The sequence below is a fragment of the Eucalyptus grandis genome, chromosome 9 (genome assembly GCF_016545825.1).
Source record: "Eucalyptus grandis isolate ANBG69807.140 chromosome 9, ASM1654582v1, whole genome shotgun sequence".
NCBI classification, from domain to species: domain Eukaryota; kingdom Viridiplantae; phylum Streptophyta; class Magnoliopsida; order Myrtales; family Myrtaceae; genus Eucalyptus; species Eucalyptus grandis.
The window spans coordinates 3,434,532-3,461,435 of NC_052620.1; the positions used below are offsets into that span (position 1 = coordinate 3,434,532).

Genomic DNA, 26,904 nt, shown 5'->3' on the forward strand with positions numbered 1-26,904 from the left:
GTTTGGTAATTATTCACAATTTCTAATCTTGAAATAAAATACATTTAGTAGGATCTCAAATTCTTTTACAATTTGAAATTTCTTTTTAATTTTTAAATAATTCTATTATATTTTTCCATTTTTTCCTTTTCTTCTTCTCCTTCATCCTTTGATTGATCGCTGGCTCCCAATGAGCCTAAGCTTCCTGGAGATTGGGCGAGGCTTAGCCGATCCTTATAATTAACTTTGTCCAAATCTAGCGAGATCAAGCTCACCTAACTGTTGGCGAGGTTGAGCCAAGCCCAACTATTGACCCTTGCGCTAAGAGGCTCAACCTCGTTGGGGGTTAATGGTGCTTTAACGAGGTTGTTGGCCAAAAGATGAGGAGATAAAGAAAAGGTAAAAAAAGAATGAAAAGAAAAGAGAAAAAAAGAAAATAGATTTGATTTTAGAGTTGTCTTAAGAATAAAGAAGCAACTTTTTTTATTTTTATTTTAATTTTGTTCCATATCCATTCTTGAAAGCAAAAGTACAAAAAAGTTGAATGAATTTTTATTAATTTTTTTTTAGAATATAAAATAATAGAATCGGACATTGCCCTCACTAAGTAATATAGTTGAGCCTCTTTAAGCTAGTGGTGGCTTGTCACATGAGACAATGATTTGTACGGAAAAACACCTTAATTAAAATTTTTAAAACAAACGGGCGCCAACATGAGATAATGATTTGTAAAAAAACACCTTCAAAAAAAAAACAAAAAGGGGGCTTAAAAAATTGGGATTTTTTTTTATAAAATTTTTGCTCGGATTCAAAAAATCAGAAAGTATTAAAAACTCCCCCTTTTTTTTTTTTTTGGTTCAGCAGAGCCGGAGAGCATCGCCGGACCGCCGCCGACTCCAAGAAATGCCGAGGAAGCGGCGAGTGCCGCACGTTCTGTGGCGGCTGTTCCGAGACCGCGCGCGGCCGCTCGTCGACGCCATCGTCGAGTTGCTCCCTCCGCCACCGCCGCCGCCGCCGACGCCGGCGGCGGCGGAGCATTGCCGGTGGTGCGGAGGGCGGCGTTGCCTCGGCTGCGCCCGCGGCGGAGGAGTGGCGGCGGTCGCGTCGTTCCTCCTCAGGGCCGACGATCCGGCCGAGTACCGCAGGCTCCTCACCCGGTGCTTCGTCGTCGTCGGCGGCGACGCGCCTCCACTCTCCGACTTGAGTCCTCTCGCCCGCTGGTCCCAGCGTCAGGTACGGCCGTGCACGTCACGACCCTCCACTGTAGATGCATTCTCAGGTCGATCTAGCGTTAGCTTCGTGCAAAAGGCGCGGACTTGCATGAACCCTTTGCGGCTTTTGTATGGTTTTTTTTTCTCTGTGTTTGGGACTTGAGAAGAACGGCTATGTATGTTTACGTAATTATACTCTTATTGGTGTTTTCAAGTTGTCCCATTTGAATATTATATCGAGGAATTTCAGTTAAGTAGATTCGAAAAGGTATGGACAGCAAGGTCTTGCAGCGTCGATGTGTTAGTTTTTGAAGGTTTGATTTTTAATGTTGTCATCGGTCAAAATGTACTTCTGTGCTGATTTTCAGCTTTCAGCTTTCAATCGCTTCTTGTTGCAGTGGCTTTTTTGCTTTCTGGTATATGCATAACTAGTCCTTAATCGTCCTGTAGATAGTCTTGAGGACCATCGAGGTGGTGTGCTCTGAGAATTCAGCATCTGGCAATGTAATATCCAATGGCTTTAGTAAGGTAATTGGCCGTTCTTCATTGTGAAGGCAATCATGTTTTTGTTGCTCCTACTAGCAACCTTCAGCTTGGTTCAAGTTTCATGCTCCGTTATTTTCAGAGCTTGCTGTTTAATATTTGTATTACTTGTGACACTGCATTGTTTTCTAAAGTCGTATGGCCATATTGGGGAAGTCATTTTTTTCCCCTGTGGTCTTAATAGTCAATTTTTTTTGTTTCATCTCTCTCTCTCTCTCTCTCTCTCTGCCACATAGTTTTGGAAATAATTAAGTCAAAATATGTTTTTTTAGGAGATAAACAAATTGTTGGTATGAATTTTTACCTGTCCTTCTCCCTGTGTGGCAAGCCGGGATCTGAGGATGGGAGCTTTTCTATTCATCAATTTTAAGTATTTCTTGTTTTATGGTTGTCGTTCGTTTCTTTTAAAATAAAGCTTAATAAGTTTAAGACTTTCTCTAGTCAAGTTAGATTGTTCTATACCAATTAATTTTAAGTTCTGTTGACAGGATGACCATTCTAGTGTTGTTGTTGAGCTTCTAACTTCTTCAGCCTGGTGCCTTCTCTTAGAAAGGGTATGTCATGGCAAGATTCTGATCAGTGGATTTTCAACTTCTTCTGCCTTCCTGTTGTTGGTTCTGGTGTTTAACCATATCAGATAATTGTAGTTGGGACCTTGGATTAACTGAACATTCTTATCTGCAGGTTGGTGATAGTGTAATGATGTACTTGCTCAAGTGTGCGTCAATCTTTTTGCCATATCCTTGTAAGAAACACTTTCAGGTGGCTGGACTTCCAATCACAAAACTGGACAATAGGCTGTTGAAGCATTCACTAGAATCCCACTCTCAACGTACTTCTTTGTTCCAATAGGATAACTTGTTGAGTTCAACAAGAGTTTTATAATTGATGCTTTATCTAACTTCCTTCATGGCAGTGGTGAACCAAAAATTTGAGGTTGGGAGAAAGAGAAAAGACCGGGGGGGGGGCACCAGCCTCTAGGTCCACTAATGCTTCATCAAACATCCTTTTCTACTATATTTGTTTCTATTTATTGATTTCTCTTTGTTCTCTTGGAATAACATCATACTACGAAATGATCTAATGGGTTGAGGAAGACCCAATTAAGGGGTGAAAAATGCTAATCATGACATAAGATTAGGAAAAAAATTGCTGTATAAGAAAGATGACAGTGAAGGGAATGAGAGTTCTGTGCATTTTGTTTGAAGTCTTCAACATAGGAAGAGAGGTCATCAGGAATGGTTTCACAGTTTTCTGAGTTGTCCTATCTTCTGTCATACTGTTTTGTCATTTATGTTCATGGCCAATTTAAGCACTTAGTACCAGGAACAATACCAAAGAACGTTTTTACATCAGTATTCTAAGGAATGTCCAGCTTCAATTTGATGAATTTTTGTTATAGAGTTTACTGGACAAATATATACAGAAGATTTGGTTTTTCCATTAGAATGTGTAAGTTATCCATAGATAGTTCTCCACTCTGAAAGTTAAAACCAGATCTTTCACTATGCAAATTAGTATATCGAACAGTTTTATTGGTTTGGCATTTGTGCAAGATTCTGATGATTTAATTTATATGTGAACTTGCCTCATTCTCGATCAATTTGTAGTTGGTGTTAATTCTGTCCCTTTTCCCCTCCTTGTTTTTTGTTTGCTGATCTCTTGGATCCTTCAACAATCATGTTTTTAGTTGTTCTTTCAAAGGATCTTTAGTCTTTTATCACAAGAGTGTGATAGTTCATACTGAATTACCATTACATCTTGATCTGTTTTCAGGAGCTCGAAAGAAGAGAAAAAGAGCTGGTTATGTTAAATTATCCTCAGAGATGGAGAAATCCACTAATTTACTCCATCGTGGTGCATCCTTAATTTCTTCTAGCTATGGCTTAGACTATGGAAAGAAAAACAAGGAATTACAGATAATCGTCCCTGATCGTGTTGCTTCTAGCGATGAATCTTTCTGTGAGGTTCTGCAAGGAAGCTCTAATATGATTGTATCAAAGGTCACAAAGCACAGAAGACCATTTAGCTGGCAGCGTCGGGGAAAGAAAAGGAGAATTGATTGCCATGGAAGTGGTGTGGTCTGTTCCAAAGTAGTATGTGTTGATCAAGATAATCTTGCTGGGAGTTATCGGGGAGAATCATCTTCTACTTTTAGTTATCCATACATAAAGGTGCTTATTAATTATGATGAAATGTCGATAAGTTAAGTCATGGATGTCTTTCCTACTCTATTTACTGTAATAAAATAGATGTTGGGCATTGTGACTGACAAAAGTTTGCTAATGATAAGGTATTTTTCTATATGTATGAACCATTTAGATGGTAAAGGAGAGGAATATCTGCAAAGAATGTTGGGGATCAATTCTCATCCTTCAAAGAAAGTTAAATGCATGCATGGGTTGTGTTAACAGTTCCACTCGCTGTATGTAATCTGCAGCATAATGACATTGATAAGAATTATATTTCTTATTGATCTTTGTTCATTAATGAGCTCCAGATTTTCCATGGAACTGGAATAGTAATAGCTACCGCTATGGGCTGGCTTAGGGGCATGTAAATTTTGTCATAGCATATCTTTTGATGCTTTTTGTCTTATGCTTTTTGGTGACTCACTGAGGCCCTTCAATTAATCATAATGTCATTTAGACATAATTCGTTGACTCTATAGAGCCTGAGTAGTTTTTAATGGATTTGTCTTGTGCTCTTTCTTCACACTTACTGCCTTTGTCTGCTGTCTTCTATTTGATTGGGTTTGAGCTTTGTATCTTTACAAATAGGCAATTTATATCCCGTTTTGCTTTGCCTATATATTTTTAATCATTTTCTCAGTGCTCATGCGTAGCATGTTGAGTATATATTAGTGTGTATTACTCAGTTTTCTTTTTTTTTTTTTTTTGTCTGCAGATGCCAGTGTTGTGCTCTTGCTGTCAGTTGTTGGTAGGAGTTGAAAAACTTGCCAAAGGCACTCAAATTCAAAGAAAAGATATGTTTTATGATCTGGAATCATCACTTTCGACAGGCTTTCCAAGAAAACGTATCCTTCTTGTGCCTTTCTTCTCTGGAAATGTCTTTATGTTTGTCAAAGCAACTCCAGATGATGAATATAGTATCCACTGCTTTTTCTATAATTGGACACAAATTGATTAAGTCTGTTCTTGTCATCGACTAACAGCACTGATAACTATCAGTTTATCTCAATAATTGATCAAGGCTGTCATTTTCATTGCTTCTGTTTTTTCTGCACAAACTCTGAATATCATCTTGCAACGAATCACTTGGCATTTCATGAACACCCTTTCTACAATCCCAGCATTTCTATACCTCATATTCCCACCGAAATTTAGCTGAAAATTGAAGACCAGTCTTCTTTAACATCTTAATAGAATGCTACTGTGCTCTTTGGGTACTAAGAAGAGCAGTTTAACAAAGATTTGGTCAATTGCCAATGACACTGGACATATAGTAGAAGTTTCTGCCAAAATACAGAGTGATACCATGTTCCAGATACAGTTGTTTGCCAATAGAGAGCACAAAAATTTTATGTCAGAAGGGTAAAGTTAGTTTCAAGAGGACCAACACAAACTAGTGTATGAGGATTGGAAATTGACAGTTATATCTGAAAAATCCTCTTTGTAGCTTTGCTGCGCAAAGGTGATAAAGCAGCCCATGATATATGACCTATCTCCCTTGTCATTATCATTATCATTCAAATTTGTGAGTAAAAGTGTTTTGGTTAGACAAGGTTGCTTCACAAAATTGTTGCCTCCAGTTGAACTGGAGGAGACTGTGATACCACTAACAATGAATCTCTAGTCTTTCGATGAGCTGCTTTTTTTTTTTTTTTTGTTTTTGTTTTTTTGTTTTGTTTTGCTGGTTTTATTTATTTATTTTTTTTTCTGGTTTGTTTTGCACTTAATTGTCTTAATTCTCATGCCTCCCAGTTGCCAATTGGTTGATATGTTATTGCTACAGCCCTTTTGATGCTCATTTAATTATGAATAGGTAGGAAAGAGAGCATTTCTGGGTAGTGTCTTGCCATTTCCCTGTGCCTGTCCTTCATGCATTGCCTGGTATTTCCGTAATTTCCATCTAAAATGAAGGTCCTGAGGATGCTTGTGAAAACTAGCTTGTAGTATATCATTCTCTTGCATTTCCTTGGCATATGCGAGCATGGGCTCTATATGTGAATATATCACTAATTTCAAAGTGCTTGCTCATTTTTCTTCCTTATAGTTTATTTCAAGGACAATCTTGAATTCCAGTCACTCCAATATTATATCTGTCGTAGCTGATAGGAGATTGAATGCCTTTCCATTTTGTTTTTCTTTCTTCCTCCATTCCATTGCCCCATCCCACCTAGTATATCCATTTTCTGAAATGTAACCGAGAGTGTTTTGTCACTATATTGAGCCTGTTTTACGGAATGCTTGATCAGCTGCAAGTTGGTATTCGGATGATACATGTATGCAATACAAATACAAGTTGAAAACTTAAAAATTTATTGATTCGTAGTAACGTGCAACAATCCATGTCTTTTAGTGTAAAGGACTCATGCTATTCTTAATGCTCTGCAGATATTCTAAATACTTTGAAGCCTAGTGCAGCTGGTTCGCTTATTCTCCTCCAAAAATTATTTGGATTGTCTAATATAGATCTTGACACCAAGTCAAACATGTGCTCACATGACAGTTCTCTCTGTCCCGGTGGATCCACATGCCTGTAAGCAAACAACTAGGCCTTATTGCATTGGTTTAATCCATATCTTTGCAGTGCCAGTGAGCAATAATTTTTTTTTTTTTTTTTGCATATCGCAGTAAGGTTGATGCATTGTTTATTTTGCTACGATTTCAACATGCATGTCACTGCAGGATATATAAGGCATGATTGGATTGCCTTCATCTAAGATTTATCACAACCTAGTCACCAAGATTTCTTCCATAACTTAAAAGATCACTTTTAGCATCGCATCAGTGCATACTCCCAGGCTCTCTGTGTCCTTCTCTCTCTCTAATTGTATAGAAAGTACAATTTATTGGAGGCACCTCGGTTTTCTTCATTTCTATCTTTGCCAAATTTGTCCTCTTCCATTGACACTTGTCTCCTCATCCTTTGTCAGTTTTACCTTTCTTTTAATGCTTTTTTACTTGTTTCCATTAGTCCAAGATTGACACCCACAGGTCTTAGGACCACCTTGTAGCCATAAGTTATTGCAAAGAAATTTTGATGTTTGCAAGTCTTGATTTTCTATCCTGTTGTATGTGATTTTTTTTTAATGTATGTGATTTCTTGACTACTTTTTTTTTATTGATGTGATAAGCGAAATAGAATCTAGGGTGAGATTGATATGGAAAAGCCTTCTATTGATGCAGTTATCAAAAGGAAAAAAAAAAAACAATTAATCTTTAAAATTCATTGCATCATCTGCTATGTCAAATAGTAAGTCCACTAACTCGAGCAATATCTTCTTAAAGCTCAGAAAGATATAGATGCTTTTTGTTTAGAATTTGATTTGTGATTACATTGTTCAATTTGTAAGGAATCCATTGATCAATGCGATAAATTGGATGACCATTATGAAAAGCAAGGTCCTTTCTGATATCCCTTTTATGCTGATATCCTTTTTGTTTTTCGATTTTCTTTGTTATGCCTTAAATAATTAGTTGATCATTAAATCTGGCGTAGATGCATTTATAGTTAATGATAAAGACTGCTCTTTCTATTGGAGTATGGTCGTCTCAACCAGCTAGAATATTGGTATAAACTTTAAGTGATAATTTGATGGATCAATCTCAACATGCGAGAATAGTCTTCAACAAAAGATCCTCTAATTTCATACTTCCGCAAAGAACCGTTTTGATTTAAGACTGGATAATAATATGCTAGTTGATGCTGCCAGGTGGTTCACATTTCAAGCATGTTTTCTTGGAGGAATTGATAACAGTCATAATTCATTGAATCGCTGATAACTCTATTGAATTATAAAGATTCAACTTTTTCACCAATGGAAAGTTGTCAATTGTGTTTTCTTGCAATCATGATGATGATCCTGGTGATCCTGGTAGGCTTAGTATATCCTAGCATTCAAAAGTAGATTTTATAAATTTTTGGCTAGAAGATGCAAAAGCTGCGAAGAGATTGGTGGTGAAAAGTATTGAATAATTATCGATGAAGATGGTGATGAGTCTGGGAGGGAACATATGACCATTGTTTTAGTATTTTCAGATAGAGAGTGTTGTGCACAAGACAAAGTTTTAGATTTTGTCCATGCTAAAGATTTTACTGACATGACTTTGAAGAATGAACTAATCCTGTTTTTTGGTCATAACCTTGATGTAAAGAGGACAAGAGGTCAAGGATATGATGAAGCAAGTTAAATGCAAGGTGAATGGAAATGCATACTATGTTGATTGTCTTGATCTTTGTCTTCGAATTGGCATTAGCTGTGTGGTGCTATTAATTTTTCTCTTAAAGTTGGGTGCTAAGAAATCTCTGTTGTTATAACTACTAAGATTGACAATAAACTTTGCTAAGAAAGCTAACTAATTTGGCTGCTCCAACTACTGCCAATTAAATATGATGAACAAGGGAACGAATACTGTATGCATGATGATACTCTTTAGAAGAAACTCTCCATTCAGTGTGCATGTCACTTGCTCCATCATTACCTTGACATCTTATTTATGTTGTGAACTAAAAGAAACATACATTATTTCATTCTTCAGAGTCATAGCAGTAGTTTCTAAAATATAAATAAGACAAAAAAGATTCAATCTTGTTCACCACTTCCTCATCCACAAATTTTAAATCAATGGCCATTATGATGCTCCTAGATGCATTCTAATCTTTTCTATTTTTTATTAAATGTTTTTCATCATTAATCTCTCAATTAATTATTATTTATTTATTTTTTTTACAGTTTTTTGCCAATACATATAAGATATACTTTTGAATATGGTACTAGCTGTAATCATAAGATGCAAAAAGCTTCATCAATTCAATAAAATTACTATGATTCAATAAATCATTACTCTCATCATTATCTCCAAAAGCACGTGCTTGAAAATTTTAAACAAAGGAAAAAGATCAACTATCAAGACTTGCAAATATAGAAATTTCTTTTAGTGTGAGCATTGGTGATCAATATGAGAAGGTCCTATTTTCTTACTTTTTATGGGAAAAAAAATTGGACATAGTTCTAGGTGGAAAGCTTTGTCGACATCAAGGACAAATAAAGTAGAAAAAGTAAAACTCACTTTGGAAAGAGAATAAACAGAAGTTTTGGTGATGAGGAGGCTTCAATAGATGCCTGTTCCATTGCTATGCTGTCATTTCTCTCAGCAATTAGGGAGAACAATGCACGAGAACATGCTGATGGGAGTTAAAAATACCTTTTTTTTTTTTCTTCTTATGGTTATCATGGAGTGCATCCTGGTATCTTATAGTTGAAGGCAGTCTCATATTTGAGAGTGGATTCGATTTGAAGGTGAACAGACGCTTTAATTTCCTAAGGAAACTACAGCCTGTCACTGTCAACTACCTCAAAGTAATATTATACTTCTCTCCATATGGAGAGGAGAAAGAAGAGGGAGGGGTGCACCATCCATATGGTCCTTAATATTGTTTCAATTTTTGGATGACCTTTGGACTTGTTTGGCACATAGAGTGGTAGAATTTAGAAACTGAATGTTGTCATGTGAACATGGATGAAGTGAAGTGGGTAGTTTGCTCAATGAACTGGAATTATATACTATGTCTGGGGCATTATGTTAGAGTTTCGACAGAGTTACAGAGTCCTACAAGTGGAAGGAATATAAGAAGATGATGCATTTATGATGGGACGTGTTTCAACAAGCTATATCTTTGGACTTTGGAGGGAAAATAGGAAATATTGCATTTATAATGATACATTAATCTGGTGTGAGTGTTATCACATTTTAATTTTCTTTTCTTCCTGAGGTTCCCTAGGTACCACTCCATGATTCACTTGTTTAAGACCCTAATTCGCAAGAAGAAATGTTGCCAGTATTCAAGATTACTGGATAAGCATTGTCCTCCTCCTACATCAGTTCGAGATGCTTTGGGGAATGCTCACTCCATATCAGAGGTTTGTTACTCCTAAATTTCCTGTTGTTTATGTGGATGGTCTTTTAGTCATTATTGGAGAACAGGCAACATTTTGTGCATTTTGCCTTAATCTCTGTCACAATAAGTATTTGGATACGATCTTTATGTCTTCTTCAAGTCATTCTATCTTAGGCTTTCTACTGGAGCTTCTGGTAATATGTTTTTAGTTATAATTAGCTTTAGAATTATCTTTTCAGGTATGAAGAAAAAAAAAACTCTCACAGAGTATTACTAAACTGATCCAACTTGGGAATGGGAGTTTAGTTGGTCTGAAATCTTTGTATTATTAGCTGTGATGTTGAGAAAGATGGTGTGAAACTCAGAAATAGTTTTCTTTGCAATTACAAGGATGCATCGCTTTGACTTTTGCTAGTTATGTATCCTAATGTTCAAAGAGGCGAGCTTTCCAAAAGCATACTGTTGTAACCGACTTTGATAGTAATATATGGGGAAAAATCAATATGATTCGAGATATTGGTGGGATAATGACTCTACTTTAAGTAGCTAGTAATTGAGAAAATTTGAATTTTCGCTAATGTAAATCAAATAAATATTAAAAAATGTGGACATCTGGAAATTAAATTTTTGTCACTCTTTTTCATCTATCCAATGAGAAATCAAAATTATGTGAATGTGTTTTGTTTATTTGGTTGAATTTGGTGTGATATGATCAATGTCTTGTGAATGGTATTGTGTTAATGAGTGCGTTGGGAATAGTATAATTTCCTCAATTGGTTGTTGGACGAGTGCCCTTGGGCCACTAGTCAACGAAATGATTTGTATATACATGACATTTGACATGTTACATAATTTCGTGACTGAAAAATAGATATGCTAGGTTAGAAATCAAAGTACTTCAGTGATATATTTACCAAAAAAAAAAAAAAAAAAGTACTTCAGTGAAGTGTAGTACAATATCTGTTTAACCCATAAATCACTTACTAGAAAGAACAAGCATTCTTCTGTATGTTTAGAATTGTGCAGGAAAAAAAGTTTTGTCAAAATCATGTACTTATGCCTATTATATGCAAAAACATAAGTATTTTGCTAATAGAGGTAGCGAAGGAGAAACCAAAAGTTTAAATATCTGGCGGAGGAACACTGCATGTCTCTAAAACCTATTGAAACCCTGTATTCAAGCGATGTCGGGATGCTTGAGCAACCCCTTTCATGTGCAAACTAGATTGAAAATGACACGTAAAAATTGATAGACAGGGAGCCTCGTATGTGAAGTAATGGGGCGAGACTTGGCTGTGGTACCATGTTAAAAAATCCAACAAAAAAACTTAAGCTTGTAAATGGAAGAGTACATGTATGTAAGCCCATTGAGAGCCTGCATTTGAGCTTTGTGGGATACCTTAATGAGGTAAGTGTTGGAAACTCCCATTTTGTACGGAATATGAATGTTTTCCATACCCGTTTTCAAGAACATAGTTTAGTCGTTAATCTGAATTGACTGTTTGTTTTCGACGATCGCCTGTGAGCTTATTTGCTAAATTCCTTTTACATACTTCTCTATTGTAATAAATTGTATGTATCATAATCCATGATTTTGAAATTCCTTGTGGTCTCTAATAGAAACATGGTTTCTTTTAAATGTCTGTCATTTTCAGGGGTTTGAATTTGTTGATAAGCTACCCAGATATGACTTGAAGTGTCATGAAAATAAGTTCGAAAGAAATTTTACTGAGTTTGAGGAACTGAAGTCATATTGTTCAAAGAGTCAGGTCGTGGCATTCATATGGGCTGTTTGTAGGAGTATAGTTCCTGTAGAACTACTAGGTGCTCCTATTAATTGGAGAAAATTGAGGAGAAACATTTACAAATTCATTGAACTGCGGAGATTTGAGCAATTTTCTCTGAAGCAATGTATGCATAAGTTACAAGCAGTAAGTTTTATGCTTCTATTCAAGGATCTTTCTATTCGATCCAATGATCAGGTGCTTCAGTATGCTGTGGGGGAGAATATAGACATATATAGAAATGGAAGCAATGAACTGAATAAAATGATGTCAATCCTGAGACATACACTTCTCGAAAGATGGATTTACTGGTTCTTTTCATGTCTAGTTGTGCCACTGGTGCAGGCCAACTTTTATGTCACTGAAAGTGAACATGGAAAGCAGGATGTGTTTTATTTTCGGAAGTCAATATGGGAGAGTTTGTCAAGCAGAGTTATGGGCCACTTGAAAGATAAGAGCTACACTTTGCTTGAGTGATGGGTCTGTTAGAAGGATTTTGGGCAGAAGATCTTTTGGTTTCTCAAAGCTTAGATTTCGTCAAAAGAAAATGGTTTGAGGATGCTTGCAAACCTTAAAGCTTCATCTTCTATTCCAGCAAGGAAGTCACATTACAATGATCAATGTTGCCGAACTCTGATTACAAGGCAGTTTCAGGAAAAGCAGTTAAGTTTAAACATTTCAGATCTGCGAATAGTGTTCTCCGTGATATGCACGCTGTTTTGAAAAGTTTGAAGGTTGAAGAATCAGAAAAGTTAGGGTCATCAGTATTTGACTACAACGATGTTTACAGAAAGCTTTGCCCTTTTTTGGTTGGTATGAAGAATGGTGCAACAAAGTTACCTGATATGTTCATTGTAGTGTCTGATGTATCCAAAGCATTTGACTCTATCAACCAAGATAAGCTATTAAGCATATTGCAAGATGTAATAACAGAACCTGCTTATCTTTTGGAGGAGTCTTCTGAAATTGTCCTCAGAAAGAAAGCATTGTGGGTTCATCATAATCTAAATTTGGTTGGAGAACATATTCGCACTGGACCAAGAAAATTGGCTCCCTGTTTCTTCTCCAGCTCATTACATGGTGTTCTTACAAACCAGGTATATCAGATGCAGGAAAGTCACACTGGCAGTTTATTTTAACCCCTTAAAAAAATTATGAGCTGATAAGTTGGATAAGTTACCGCTTTATCTAATGCCATATCGCCTGTTTAGGATTTGCACAAATTTTCCAAGTCCTGCTCACTAGTTTGCTTTTCAGTGTTGGTCCATGCAATTGTTTTGCTGGTTTGTTGGTTGGTGCACTATTTTCTTGTGCCAAGAAATTTATAATTTATATAGCTGTTGACAGTATGAAAGAAGTGGATTTGCTTCTGGCCATGCATAGATATGGAAGTTGAAATCCACTTTTTACAAGGTATTCTTAGTCAATGTACATAGGCCATGATTAATTTAGCACGAGCGGTAAGTTCCATTACTAACATGAACTTGCACTTGTACAGAGTTCATGTTTCCATGAAGTTGCATGAAACTTTCATTTGTCGGAGATGTCATTTTGTATCATCACTTAATAATTGGGAGTTCATGAGAGTAGCTTAGGTTCATTAGAGTATCTTGAATGTAGGTTTTTTCTTCCTTTCTGTATCTCTTTCGTGCAGTTTGAATGTAGAAAGCACAATTTTATTCTGTGAGAAGGCTTGTAGTTGTTCATCCATATTCATTGATGATGCATCCAATTACACATACTCTGATTTCCAGTAGAAAAATGTCATTCATCTTTTCGGAGAAAGGCGCACTTAAGATACTGTGGGTTCTTTATCAGTATATAACTTTCTTGACTGTTTAAAGAGTGGTCCACCCCTATCAAAAATTGGACGGGCTGTGCAAAAGAAAGATATTTACACTCGGTGTTTTTATAACCAGACCAAGGGGGCTGGTTTGATTGGGTGGACCAAGAAGTGGTAAGTTGGACCAGTTCAAACCATTAAGTGGCATTGGTCCAAAACCAAATTCAGTTGGTATTGACCTGATGAAATGGTCAAATCGGCGTGGATAAACTGAGTCATTCAACTTTGTCTTCCTTTAAAAGGTATCATGATGCACTCCTGGTGTTAGAATCAGGGACCTTAGATTTAAAGCCATAGCCTTTGCCACTATGCACTGGGGACACTCACCTTTTAGTTGAACAAATATCTTTAGTGCCTACTGACACAACCTGGAGCAATGGGCAATAACTAATATCTGGTGTACTGGGTGTTAATCGAACTGGGGTCGTCCAGCTTCTGCGCATCTTTTAACCATTCAGCTGAGCTCTCTGTTCAGATGGTTAGTCTTGGACTGAATTCTACCTATTTGTCAAATTACTGTTTGGTTCCAACTTGACCCCAGACCCCTGTAAAAAGTTGTGGTTTGTCATAAAGTATGGGTCTTCTTCAAGCTGTCACCCTTGTGGATTTTGCATCTCTTCCTGTTGGCTTTTATTTTGTTTATTTTCTTCTTTTTACAATAAACTTATCTCTGGAGCTGGTAGTTTTGGTATTATATTAACTTAGAGGTTGGTCATTTTCCCTTGAAGAGTTTGTGAGTTCTTTCAATTCTTAAACCACGAGGGAACATTTGATATATTGCATTATAGGCCAATTACTTGTCAGTGATGCTCTGCATTGTCATGGCTTGAGTAGTTTCATGATGACACAGTATCTCTTTTTCAGGAATTATGTCGTTTGTGGTCATCTAATCAAGTGATAAACTATTTTCACTATTAAAGTATCCCATATCGCTTATCAAAGAGGTATTCATAAACCTTATATGTATGTTGTCTTCCTCCACCTATCGTTTTTAAACATTTATATTAGACTTTCTAACATGATATTAGGGCCAGGTTCCGCCCGATTTATTTTGCCCATGAGGTCTTCTATTATTGTCATTTCCACTCGCCGTTCTCAGTTTGGTTTGCATATCAGAAGGAGCGTTAAAATATCTCACTTCACTTGTTTAAGGGGTTCCAATTGGCCTTATAATCATGTAGTCTCCCTCCACCTATTGGTTTAAGTCTTTGGATTGGACTTTCTAACATACCTGATAAGGACAAAGATAGTATGAGAGGAAGGAAGGAGCAGAGGGAATTTGGACCAGAGGAGAACACTGTTTGGAAAATTAGACTGCACTTTATTTAACTGATTATCAAGTGCCGGTCCAGTCCAGTTCAATTTGCCATCCTAGACTTGATGAATAACTCGTCAAAACTGGATGAACTGGCTAAACCAATAAAACCATTACTGTGTGGAAGTGGAACCTTTTTCTATGTTATATTTTCTTTAGAAGATTTAAGAAAAGGAGGGCAACTGGGAGAAAAGCAATAAGAATGGATAAAAGACTACATGTTGATCATTTTATTTGGACATCATAATTGATATCCAAAATCAGTTTATGGTAGTGTAAACCCAGACAATAGGTTGAGTCCATTTCCTTTATGACCGTTTTCTAAGTAATGATGCATGGAATTTTCCTCAGCTGGTAGACTTGGCACTTGCCCTAGAGCATTAGGAAGTCAATTCAGCCTCATTTCTGATGCTTGATTTTTCTGAACCATGAATTTCCTGTAAACCAGGTGAACTGCACTTAATAAATTTCAGAGACTGGGAAAGGAAAGTATTTCGTAGGAGGATTGGAAGTACTCCAACTATTTGTTTTTTTATGTATTTTGTGGAACTGTTTCCTGTGTGTCCTGTAAATTGGTTCTTCTGAGGTCAGATCCTTGATTGAGCACATCTATTCTTCTTTTTGTCTGCTTCTCTTTTTGTTCCTGGTGGAAGTTACACGACTCATGTTCTTCCTTTTGATGCATCAGGAAAGCAGGTTTGTAAAACGAGAAGAGCTCTTTTTTAATCTAATCGAGCATGTGAAGCGCAATGTCCTACAATTTGACAAAAACTTCTATCTACAAGGTGTTGGTATCCCTCAAGGAAGTATTATATCCTCTCTTCTTTGCTCATTGTACTATGGGCATCTTGAACGAAGTGTCGTTTTCCTTTCCTGGAAAAGGCTCCTGAATCTGCCACTGATGGTTTTTCTACAAGACAAAGTTGTCAGGGTATTTCTGGTTCTGAGGCAGTTACTATCTTGGAGATGGATAATTTACCCCATCCTAATTTTCTGCTTCTCAGATTTATTGATGACATTCTTTTTATATCGACCTCAAAAAGACAGGCCGCTAGTTTTTTCTTGAGGCTCAAAAGAGGATTTCGGGATTATAATTGCATTATGAATGAGGAGAAGTTCTCTTTGAATTTTGATGTTGGTACCCACTCCGAGTCAGGGATTCAATCTCACAGGGTTTTCATTGATGGAAGTGGTAATTCATTTCTGCGATGGAGTGGCCTGCTTTTAAACTGTGCCAGTTTAGAGGTTCAGGCAGATTACACAAGGTTATATTCTCATTATTCCTTTGGCTTGTTATTATCCTGGGATTGTGCTTCTAGTGAAGAGGTTTTGGTGCATAGGTGTATCTTATAGCTGCATGGTTTTCTTATGCCTTTGGGATAATTATTATGTGTGAATAACTAAGGAGACTTAAAAGTTACTGATAGTGAAACTTCTAATTCTAGCAAACTTGTAAATCACGAAGGAAGCATCAGCTGGTCGTGGATTATCCATCGCAGCTGCGTCGTGTCCACATGTATGTCTAATGCTTCTTATTTTATTTATATTGTGCAAATGCAATATCTTGCTTACTTGCATGATATTTTGCATGAATGAGAGATTGTTCTGTTTTTTCATCACATAATAGCAGTGATCGATATCTTAGGTAAGTATGCAATTGGGCTATTTCCATTTTATTGCATCAGTATACGACAGGTATTTTACTGATACTAGGTGTTAAAATAAGTTGCTAACAAGAAAGGAAAAAACACATCAGGAATTTTCATGGAGTATTAGCTTTTCATGATAACTCCTAATTATCTAGTAGAGTAATTCCATTCGCTGTTAGCAGGTATCAAAAAACCCATCTGCGTTCTGCTCTTGCTGTCCATTGGCAAGGAAAACCTGGTTCTTATTTGAAGACTAAGTTATGCGATTTTCTGAGGCCTAAATGCCATCCTATATTTTTCGATTCGAATATTAATTCAGCAGCTGTCGTCAGATTAAATATCTATCAGGTTTTTCTGCTCTGTGCCATGAAGTTCCATTGCTATGTCCGAGATTTATCATACATTTGCAAGATTAAGGCGAGTTCATATATGAAGATGATTGAGACGTCTTTCAGGTAGTGGCATCCATTTCTTCCCAATAAGCTAGTGGTTTTACTTCCGTCAATTGTCTCAGTATGTTCAAGGGTTTCACTGGAATCAGTATTTATTATCTTCATCCGAATCAAATTTACCAAAAAGTTCTTTCCTTACTTGGCATTTTCATTTCGAGTTGCTCACATGTAAATTCTCGAGAAAGCAAGATTTACACTTGCATAAAATCACCCAAGTTTTTTCCTCAAATGTTTGAATGGTATTTCTGTTTTGCTCTTTGATCAATTGAATTACCAGGCACATGTTCTGTCTGATAAAGAAGAGGATGCGCACGGTGCATCTCGGTCCTTCTCTTCGCTCGGTTCTTCAGCTGGAGGAGGGAGAAGTCGAGTGGCTTGGCTTTGTCGCTTACATCCGGGTGCTGGAGAGAAAGCAGTCAAGGCATAAGGACTTGCTACTCTATCTGAAGTCCAAGTTTTCCAAACACCGGATTAATCGGAACGTATCGCCTCAACTGAAGTATGCAGTTGATGGATCACATTCATCCTCATTGTGGAAAATTGAGTATTAGGTTCTTCTAGGTGAAAATATCCCCTTAGTCCAATGGCGTGCAATCCAATTTCAAGTTGCTTTTCATTTGACTGTTCTTCCAATTGCCATTTTTTCTCCATCTGTGATGATGAACCGTACCACACGCTTCCCTCTACTTTGGTGAACTAAAAGTGGATGGCTGTGAAATCCACTGAAGCAAAGATGGACGCAGAGGAGTGAGCCATTGTAATAATTTTCAAATTCCAGGTGGCAACGAGTGATGACTTCTGAGGATTACACCAACTTTGATTCCTAAGTGAACGAAACAAATACATGTATATTTTAATAAATCAAATACATGTCTTAACTGTTGCTTTGGAGATCATTTTGCTTGTTCACATTAATTATCCCTGTGTCCATCGGATCTGACGACTCCGATGGGAGGAACGACAGTGATGGCTGGCGATGGAGGGTAGCGCAGTTGAGGCGGGCAGGGGCGGCAGCTGAGGCGAGTGGTTATTGCCGGTTATTGACTCATGAGCGTAGCTGAGGAAATAAGTTACAATCTGGTACATAAGTAGACAATTATCATTAGATGAAAAAGTTTACCAATAAAATGTTTAATTTTGTAAAAGATCACTTTCAAATCTCCCCCTTTACCTCTCTCCATATGATAAAATTCTGATTTCAACGCCAAATTTTGGTATTAAAATTTGTGAAATGCACAGTGAATGATGATGCTTTATTGTCCATGAAAAGTGAAATCGTGATTTGAAAGTAAATTAGCACTAAAATTAGGAATTCTTATAATCTCTTAACACTTTCTCTGTTTAAATTTAAATCCTCGTAATATTTTATAAGTCAAACGTCTTTCTTGTTTTTCTAAAAATAGAAGAAACCTTTGAATGCGTTTTTTGTAATTCGCTTCATTATTTCTCTTTCACATGCGAAGTGTGTGCACTTTTTCTTGAAGGAAACCGTGACAACCTACGAACATTCAAGTGAATTAACTCTGCAATTTCCATGGTTTCTTTGATAGTCATACTAAACTGCACTTTTCGCCATTGATCTAAATCACAGCACCTGCATACATTTAGTTCATTAAGAACATAACCACATAGCAGATTTCTTTCACTTAAAACCTTCAGGCTTCTCTCGCCAATGTGCCCCAATCGCATATGCCATAATTCAGACTCTTGAACAGATGCATCCGATGTCTCCATAGCAAAATTTTTCACTATCTCACCTTGAAGCTCATATAGGCCATTGTGCTTTATTCCTTTCATTATTATCGAAGCACCTCGAACAATTTTCAAAATTCTACATTCTGAAATATATCAATATCCAGCTGAATCCAAGGCACACAAGGAAATTAAGTTCTTCTTCAACTCTGGAACATACCTTACTCCGGTCAATGTCCTCACGATACCATCATGCATTCTGATTTTAACATTGCCAACATCGATGACATCGCATTTAGTGTTGTTCCCTTCTGTACTTTACTACTATCCATGCACCGATAAGTATTAAACTAGCTTCTATTTGGTGTAACATGAAAAGAACAACCAGAATCCATAATCCATCCATCATATGATGAATAATCGTGACAGACCACCCACGGCCACAAGTCTATATACCATAAGTGAGACCCTTATTTTTTTGCTGAATTCTCATAAGATTTTGTTTCCTATCTTGCCTGACACGCATGTTAATCCCAAGATGCAAATCAAAGTCAATACCAAACTTTCTTATTTTGTTGTTATCTTGAACAATTTTAACCAAAACATATCTTTGTATATTTTAAACAAAATCCAAGTCCAAGTCAAAGTTGGACTTTCCTATTTCAGCGCCAAATTCTCCAACGCAGATTTGAATTTTGGGGAAGTTGATCTTCGGATCTTCTTTGCTCGATTTCGAATGTCTGCAACATATCCATTTTGGAATATTCGGAATTTCGCATTGGGCTCAAACTCGAGACATATTTTAACAGAAACAATAATGGGCAAGCATCTAGCAGAGATCATCTCGATGCTATTGACCTCCAAAGAAGAAGATATCATGTTACTCGACATGTTAGACCAGTGCTTGCCTATTCTGAGAAAGAGTTTTGTTGCGAAAAACATTGTTCAGGCAATTTCTCTGGCTCTTGCTTGCATAAGTGCGGACCCAAAGTCATGACCAACGATGAAACGAGTTTCCGGAGCTATTTTGGCTAAAAAAAAATACCAATGGTCGAGCCCTTCCATGCAATCTCATTGGCGCATCTTCGACAGACTCTATTCGGCGCATCAACATTTTCATGGTCTTCTTGACAACTAAATTGGCTAGGTAAATTCTTGATACAAAAGAAGAAATTAGTACCTTGGATGAATTTTATAGTTCAGAGTACTTTTCGATAGGAACTCCTTCGAGTTTGACAGGGACACAAGTGTAATTAATTCGCGAGTGATTTGAAAACCAGATCATCGAATCTTTTCTCATTTTCCTATTAAAAAATTCATTACGGTTGTCGTCTTTATTTACTCCATTATTGATGTAGGTCCTCAAATTGGTTGAACACAACGTGTTACGTGTGGCCACGAAAGTCGAACTTAGGCAAAGTATGTCAGGAGCTGTCTGTGACTTGAGTGGTCTTGTTCCACTGACCGTACAATTTCTACAGAGGGTCAACAGATAGTCTCTTTCATGGCAGTTCCTTGCAATTTCTCGGTTGACCATACAATTTCTACGATAGTCTCTTTCATGGTAGTTCCTTGCAATTTCTCAGTAGTCTTGTGGGACATTAAGAAAATAATTAAAATGGGGTTATGAATGGATTGATGGATGATTAGAAGGAAAAACAGAAGTTCAATTACTCAACAACAACAGTGTCCTGAAGCAATAATTATCAATTTCAGAAACATAAATGGACTCTTAAAATAATTGGAGTTAACCTTTGAGTAAGGCTGGAGAATTTTATATGGTCCACCAGAAAAATGAGATCTTGTTCATAAACTTGTGACTCTCTTTGAACTGTGGACATTTTTTAATGGATGTGTTTGGATAATCTCACTTATCTAATTTCCCATCTAGTTGTTAGGCCTCGCTTCGTATTTCAATGTACAACAAAAGCATGCAATCAAAGGCATCAGAGGAACATGGAGATTTCTTATTATAAGGAATTATGATGGGAGAATTGCATATGAAGACATAATCAATTCAACGGAAGAGTTCAACATCATATAGTGCATAGTGAGTGGAAATTATGGTAGTATCTATATGGCGCGATCGCCCAAGAAAAATCGTGGCATTAGAGAAATTTCACCATCTTGAAGCAGTGAACCCATCTTTTGGCAAGAGCTTTTGTAATGAAGTGAAACAATTGATGAAAGTATGATATAAAAGCAAAATGAAGCTTCATGGTTTTGTGCTTGCACAAGTGATGCGTGTTCTTGGTTTATGAATACATAATGGAAGGGGAAGTCTACTATGTGCTTTGAGAAATGACTCAAATAGGGTCACTATCATCGATGCACAACACGATTTGATATTTACAGTGTGAATGGAATTACAAGGATCTTTCTCTTTCAAAAGTTGAAGGCATGTTAGTCAAAAGAAGAAAAAAAGCTAAAAAATTGGTCCATAACCTTTCCTTTACGATGGGTTAGAAATTTTTAAGGCTAAACAACACCCATTAAGAGTGTCATAAAGACCTTGACTTCCCATGAACCATCGACCACGTACTAATCCAAAGTCAACACACGTAAAACCCCAAAAGATCTTGACTTCTTGATGGATGTGCACAAGATCCATCCTTACATGGTTTAAATCCTTTTCTTTTGGCCGGTATGCTTGTTTAAATTCTAATCGAATCACAAAATTGCGAAATTCAGAGATTTGCAAGAGTAGAATATTTTGTTTGCTAAAAATTAGAGGCGTAACTTTTAAAACCAAATATCTAAAATTACAATAACGGTTTTTTAACTTGAAAATTCATCGTGGCATTAATTTAATATCAAATAATCCAATTGATTTGCCAGAATCAATGCCACATAGGAATTTCTTGATTTCTTGATGGATGTGCACAAGATCCATCCTTACATGGTTTAAATCCTTTTCTTTTGGCCGGTATACTTGTTTAAATTCTAATCGAATAACAAAACTGTGACATTTAGAGATTTACAAGATTAGAATATTTTGTTTGCTTAGAAATTAGAGGTGCAACTTTTAAAAACCAAATATCTAAAATTACAATAATGGTTTTTTAACTTGACAATTTATTGTGGCATTAATTTAATATTAAATAATTCAATTGATTTTCCAGGAATCAATGCCACATAGGAATTTCTAGTAAAAGAATCACCTATGTAACTTAAGTGAGCTAAAAACTATGACACTTAAATGATTACTTAAAAAGTCATAACGTTACTATTGCTGATTATATGTAGCATAAAATCACCCCCGACGAAGATCCATTTATCATTAGTATTTTGGCACTTAACAACTCTTTCAGGAATTTATGTGCACGGAAGAAGATACTTTTTTTTTTTTTTTTTTTTTGGTTTGACATAATAGAATAGTCCTTGATGAAGCATTGTGACTCTGCAAGGACATAAAATGTAGAGATGATATTTGATACATAATTTTTGGTTTGGGGGGTGCTAAAACTTGGATTGCTTCACAATCTAATTCAATTTTTAGTAATTAGTTCCCCTTTACAGCCCTAAGAGTTGATGGCAACTCCATCATCTCAAAAGAAAAAGGAAGGAAGGAAAGAATAAAAGACAGTAAGTGTCAAGTCAATACAAAGATAACAAGTGAATTAAGGAAATCACGTTTTGTTTGACGCTTGGTACAGTGTCTTGCTTTGCTTTTCAAATGCCGTAGTCCAAAGAATATGGCAATAATAAGTGACTAGAGCTGCAACATGATGAGCATAATCTGCAACATGTCCTTAGCTATATTGATCGTTATAGCTTTCTCTTGCTACAATTCAATTCTTGCAACACCAGCACCTTCTAAACAGTCAGAGGCAAGTGCGCTTCTCTATAGCGGGTGGTGGTCTCCCTCTGTCATCAACAACACTACCTTACCTCATTGCGCGTGGCCTGGGGTATTGTGCGACGCCTCTGGGAGTGTCGACGGGATTCGCTTGCCATATGGGTACCAAATAGGAGGTAATTTCAGCAACATGAACTTCTCTCTACTTCCAAGCCTCACCTTACTTAATTTCTCTTATAACGGACTAGCCGGCAAAATCCCGCTTCAGATATGTACTCTGTTGAGGCTAACTTACCTTGACTTGTCCTCCAATTCTCTCATTGGCAAGTTGCCTCCATGTGTCCAAAAACTCACTAGGCTTCAAGTTCTTAATATCGGTGATAATTACATTAGTGGCTCTATCCCTCCTGAGTTGGGAAATTTGGAGAGATTGAACACCTTGAATCTCACGTTCAATTTGCTTAATGGTGCTATCCCACCGACTATTGGTCGCTTGCACAATTTACGATCCCTTTTATTTGGGTCAAATAATTTAAGTGGCTCTATCCCTCTTGAACTTGGAAACCTCACAAAAATGAATGTTGTTGATTTAGGTTTCAACAACTTCATTGCTCCCATTCCATCCTCTATAAGAAATTTGATGAGCTTGACTAGTCTTTATTTGGAAGAAAACCAACTCGGTGGATCTATTCCTCCGGAAATAGGGAATTTGACGAGCTTGACTTATCTCGATTTGGAAGGAAACCAACTCGGTGGATCTATTCCTCCGGAAATAGGGAATTTGACGAGCTTGACTTATCTCGATTTGGGAGGAAACCAACTCGGTGGATCTATTCCCCGGAAATAGGGAATTTGAGGAGCTTGACTCATCTCTATTTGGAAGGAAACCAACTCGGTGGTTCTATTCCCCCGGAAATAGGGAATTTGAGGAGCTTGACTCATCTCCATTTGGAAGGAAACCAACTCAGTGGATCTATTCCCCCGGAAATAGGGAATTTGAGGAGCTTGACTTATCTCTATTTGAAAGGAAACCCATTCAGTGGATCTATTCCTTTGGAAATAGGGAATTTGACGAGCTTGACTCAGCTCATTTTGCAAGGGAACCAACTCGGTGGATCTATTCCTCCGGAAATAGGAATTTGAGGAGCTTGACTTATCTCATTTTGCAAGGGAACCGACTAGGTGGATCTATTCCTCCGGAAATAGGGAATTTGAGGAGCTTGATTGGTCTCTTTTTGCGATGGAACCAACTCGGTGGATCTATTCCTTCAGAAATAGTGAATTTGACGAGCTTGACTTATCTCGAGTTGGAAGGAAACAAACTCGGTGGATCTATTCCTCCGGAAATAGGGAATTTGAGGAGCTTGACTTATCTCAATTTGGACGGAAACCAACTCGGTGGATCTATTCCCCCGGAAATAGGGAATTTGATGAACTTGACTTATCTCTATTTGGAAGGAAACCAACTCGGTGGATATATTCCTCTGGAAATAGGGAATTTGACGAGCTTGACTCAGCTCGATTTGGAAGGAAACCAACTCGGTGGATCTATTCCTCCGGAAATAGGGAATTTGAGGAGCTTGACTTATCTCTATTTGCAAGGAAACAAACTCGGTGGATCTATTCCTCCGGAAATAGGGAATTTGAGGAGCTTGACTTATCTCAATTTGGAAGGAAACCAACTCGGTGGATATATTCCTTTGGAAATAGGGAATTTGACGAGCTTGACTCAGCTTGATTTGGAAGGAAACCAACTCGGTGGATCTATTCCTCCGGAAATAGGGAATTTGAGGAGCTTGACTTATCTCTATTTGCAAGGAAACAAACTCGTGGATCTATTCCTCCGGAAATAGGGAATTTGACGAGCTTGACTTATCTCAATTTGGAAGGAAACCAACTCGTGGATCTATTCCCTTGGAAATAGGGAATTTGAGGAACTTGACTTATCTCTATTTGGAAGGAAACCAACTCGGTGGATATATTCCTCTGGAAATAGGGAATTTGATGAGTTTGATTTATCTCTATTTGCAAGGAAACCAACTCGGTGGATGTATTCCGTCACGAATAGAAAAATTGAAAAGCTTGATTGAGCTGAATTTACGGGAAAATATAATTGATTGTGCCATCCCATCAGAAATGGGAGATTTAACGAATCTCCAACGGCTAGATTTGAGCTTGAACAACTTGGTCGGGCAAATCCCTATTAAACTTAATAAATCGAGCCGCTTAGAAGATCTCGATCTTCACAACAATTCTCTTTCGGCTCAATATTCATATTTAAAATATTTTATCACTTAAATCACCTCAACTTATCATATAATCGTCTCGAGGCCCCAATTCCAGATAATTTGAGGGTTGTTTTTCCTGACGCTTTTCTTGGCAATGAAGATTTGAACCAGTTTCACGAATCCCAAGACCCTAGAAGAAGGTCTAGCGTAATTCATTTTATGATGGTGTTCATTCCGTTGACTGCAATTTGCTGTATAGTGGTCGGATCTGGCTTTCTATTTCGACGTGCAACAAAGACAAAGCAACCAGAGACTATAGAGAAAAATGGAAATTTCTTGTCAATATGGAATTATGACGGGAGGATTGCATATGAAGACATAATTGATGCAACAGAGGACTTCGATCTCAAATATTGCATCGGGACTGGCGGTTATGGTAGCGTCTATAGAGCACGATTGCCCAATGGGAAAGTCGTGGCATTGAAGAAACTTCACCGTTTTGAAGCAGAGGATCCGTCCTTCGACAAGAGCTTTCAGAATGAAGTGAAACACTTAACAGAAGTAAGGCATAGAAGCATAATGAAGCTCCATGGTTTTTGCTTACACAAGCGATGCATGTTCTTAGTGTACGAATTCATGGAAAATGGGAGCCTGTTTGGTGTTTTGAGAGATGATGTTGAAGCGGTGGAATTAGATTGGTCCAAAAGAGTCGATCTTGTCAGGGATACGACACATGCTTTGTCTTACATGCACCATGATTGTGCTCAGCCAATTGTTCATCGAGACATATCTAGTAATAACATCTTACTCAACAGTAAAATGCAGGCTTTTGTATCAGATTTTGGCACCGCAAGACTTTTGGATCATGATTTCTCATCTAACTTCACTACAAATATCGTTGGCACCTATGGATACATTGCACCAGGTGAGCAATACTTTATGCTTCATAATTTTTTTTTTTTACCCTCAAAGTTACTAATAGAGGTACAAGTCAAATAAACGGCATTATAGAAGTTTCACTATCCATGCACATCAGTGACTTGTAGACTGTTACTGTACTGACCAACAATAGCTAAGGATTTGTTGTGCCACGATTGGCAAAATGTCCCCTTGGAACCACCTTGTTTGCCGTGGCTCTGACTCCTGAATTTGTTTTATTCATGTCTATATATTTGAATATTTTGGAAAATGAATAATTATTTTGTATGCTACTGTTGTTAGTATCATTAGGTTACTTATTTTAGAATAAAAATGTCTCAAACGATAATTTTTATGTTGCATCTAAGTAAAAGCTTGTCGGAATAGTAAGATTTTTAGATTTTGTATTACATCTATATTGGTATTACTAAATCATTCATTTCTATTAAACGTTTTATTGTGGAAATAAAATTAACAGTTTTCAAAGAAAAATTGATGGGGCAAATGGAGTGGGGTGGGGTGCCGCACATAGTTATGTGGGGCACGATGGTGAGGAAAAGTTGCCCCATGCGGGGCAGCGACGGGGCGGGTGGTTAAGGGTGTAGTCATCCAGTCCAAAGCCTCAACTGCTAAAATTTTGTATGCCTTTTGTATTTTTTTTTTCAGAGCTCGCATATACTTTGGTCGTTAATGAGAAATGTGACGTATATAGTTTTGGAGTGGTAGCAATGGAAACAATGATGGGTGAGCATCCGGGAGATATTATATCTATCTTGTCGACATCCTCTGGAGAAGATATCATGCTACATAAAATTCTAGACCGGCGGTTGCCTTTTCCAAGAGAGAACTCTGTTGCAAGAAGTATTGTTTTGATAGTTTCTCTAGCGCTTGCTTGCTTGAGTGCTAATCCAAAGTCTCGACCAACTATGAAGCAAATCTCAGAAGCTTTTCTAGCTCAAAAGTCACCATTGGCGAAGCCCTTCCATGAGATCTCATTGGCTCAGCTCCGATATGTTAATAGATCACGGTTGGAAGGTGAATCAACAGAAGCTTCATCAGGACAGAGCGAGGAGTAAGGGTCATTAAGTGCTTGTCTAGTAAAGAGATAATTGATAATGAAGCTGCAATTTGGTGGATATGATTGAGCATATAAAATTGTATGGCTTCTGCAAATTAGTAAGTCTTGTTAAACTCTTTTCCATTCTATGCTGTAAGAGTGAGATGCAGTTTATATATGACGTCCGTTTATTTTTCTTCTTTTCAATGAACAATGCATCAAGAAATGACAAAACCGACTCTAGTTCCAATATAAAACACGAGTATCCATTCACAATTTCCATAATGTAATTGATTATATTCAGATGAACTCATAGAGTAAGTGTATTCGATATAATATTTCGCTTCAT

At 37.2% G+C, this 26,904-nt stretch overlaps 2 protein-coding genes across 2 annotated transcripts; both read left to right on the plus strand.

The window, feature by feature from the left end:
- The first annotated feature begins 850 nt into the window (after positions 1 to 850).
- Positions 851 to 17,757, plus strand: LOC104420141 (telomerase reverse transcriptase). The gene is given in 16 exon segments (XM_010032033.3): positions 851 to 1,212; positions 1,641 to 1,718; positions 2,222 to 2,287; positions 2,418 to 2,565; positions 3,510 to 3,907; positions 4,641 to 4,770; positions 6,311 to 6,455; positions 9,702 to 9,840; positions 11,474 to 12,067; positions 12,069 to 12,135; positions 12,138 to 12,253; positions 12,256 to 12,699; positions 15,449 to 15,620; positions 15,623 to 16,025; positions 16,592 to 16,864; positions 17,139 to 17,757. Coding segments are annotated over 16 exon segments (3,777 nt in total). The 5' UTR covers positions 851 to 882; the 3' UTR covers positions 17,413 to 17,757.
- Positions 17,758 to 22,299: 4,542 nt separating this feature from the next.
- On the plus strand, positions 22,300 to 26,639 carry LOC104420142 (probable leucine-rich repeat receptor-like protein kinase At1g35710). Its single transcript, XM_039301912.1, has 4 exons — positions 22,300 to 23,176; positions 23,236 to 23,463; positions 24,840 to 25,505; positions 26,165 to 26,639. Exons 1-4 carry the CDS (start codon positions 22,300 to 22,302, stop codon positions 26,572 to 26,574), a joined length of 2,181 nt encoding a protein of 726 aa, XP_039157846.1. The 3' UTR covers positions 26,575 to 26,639.
- Positions 26,640 to 26,904: the final 265 nt, after the last annotated feature.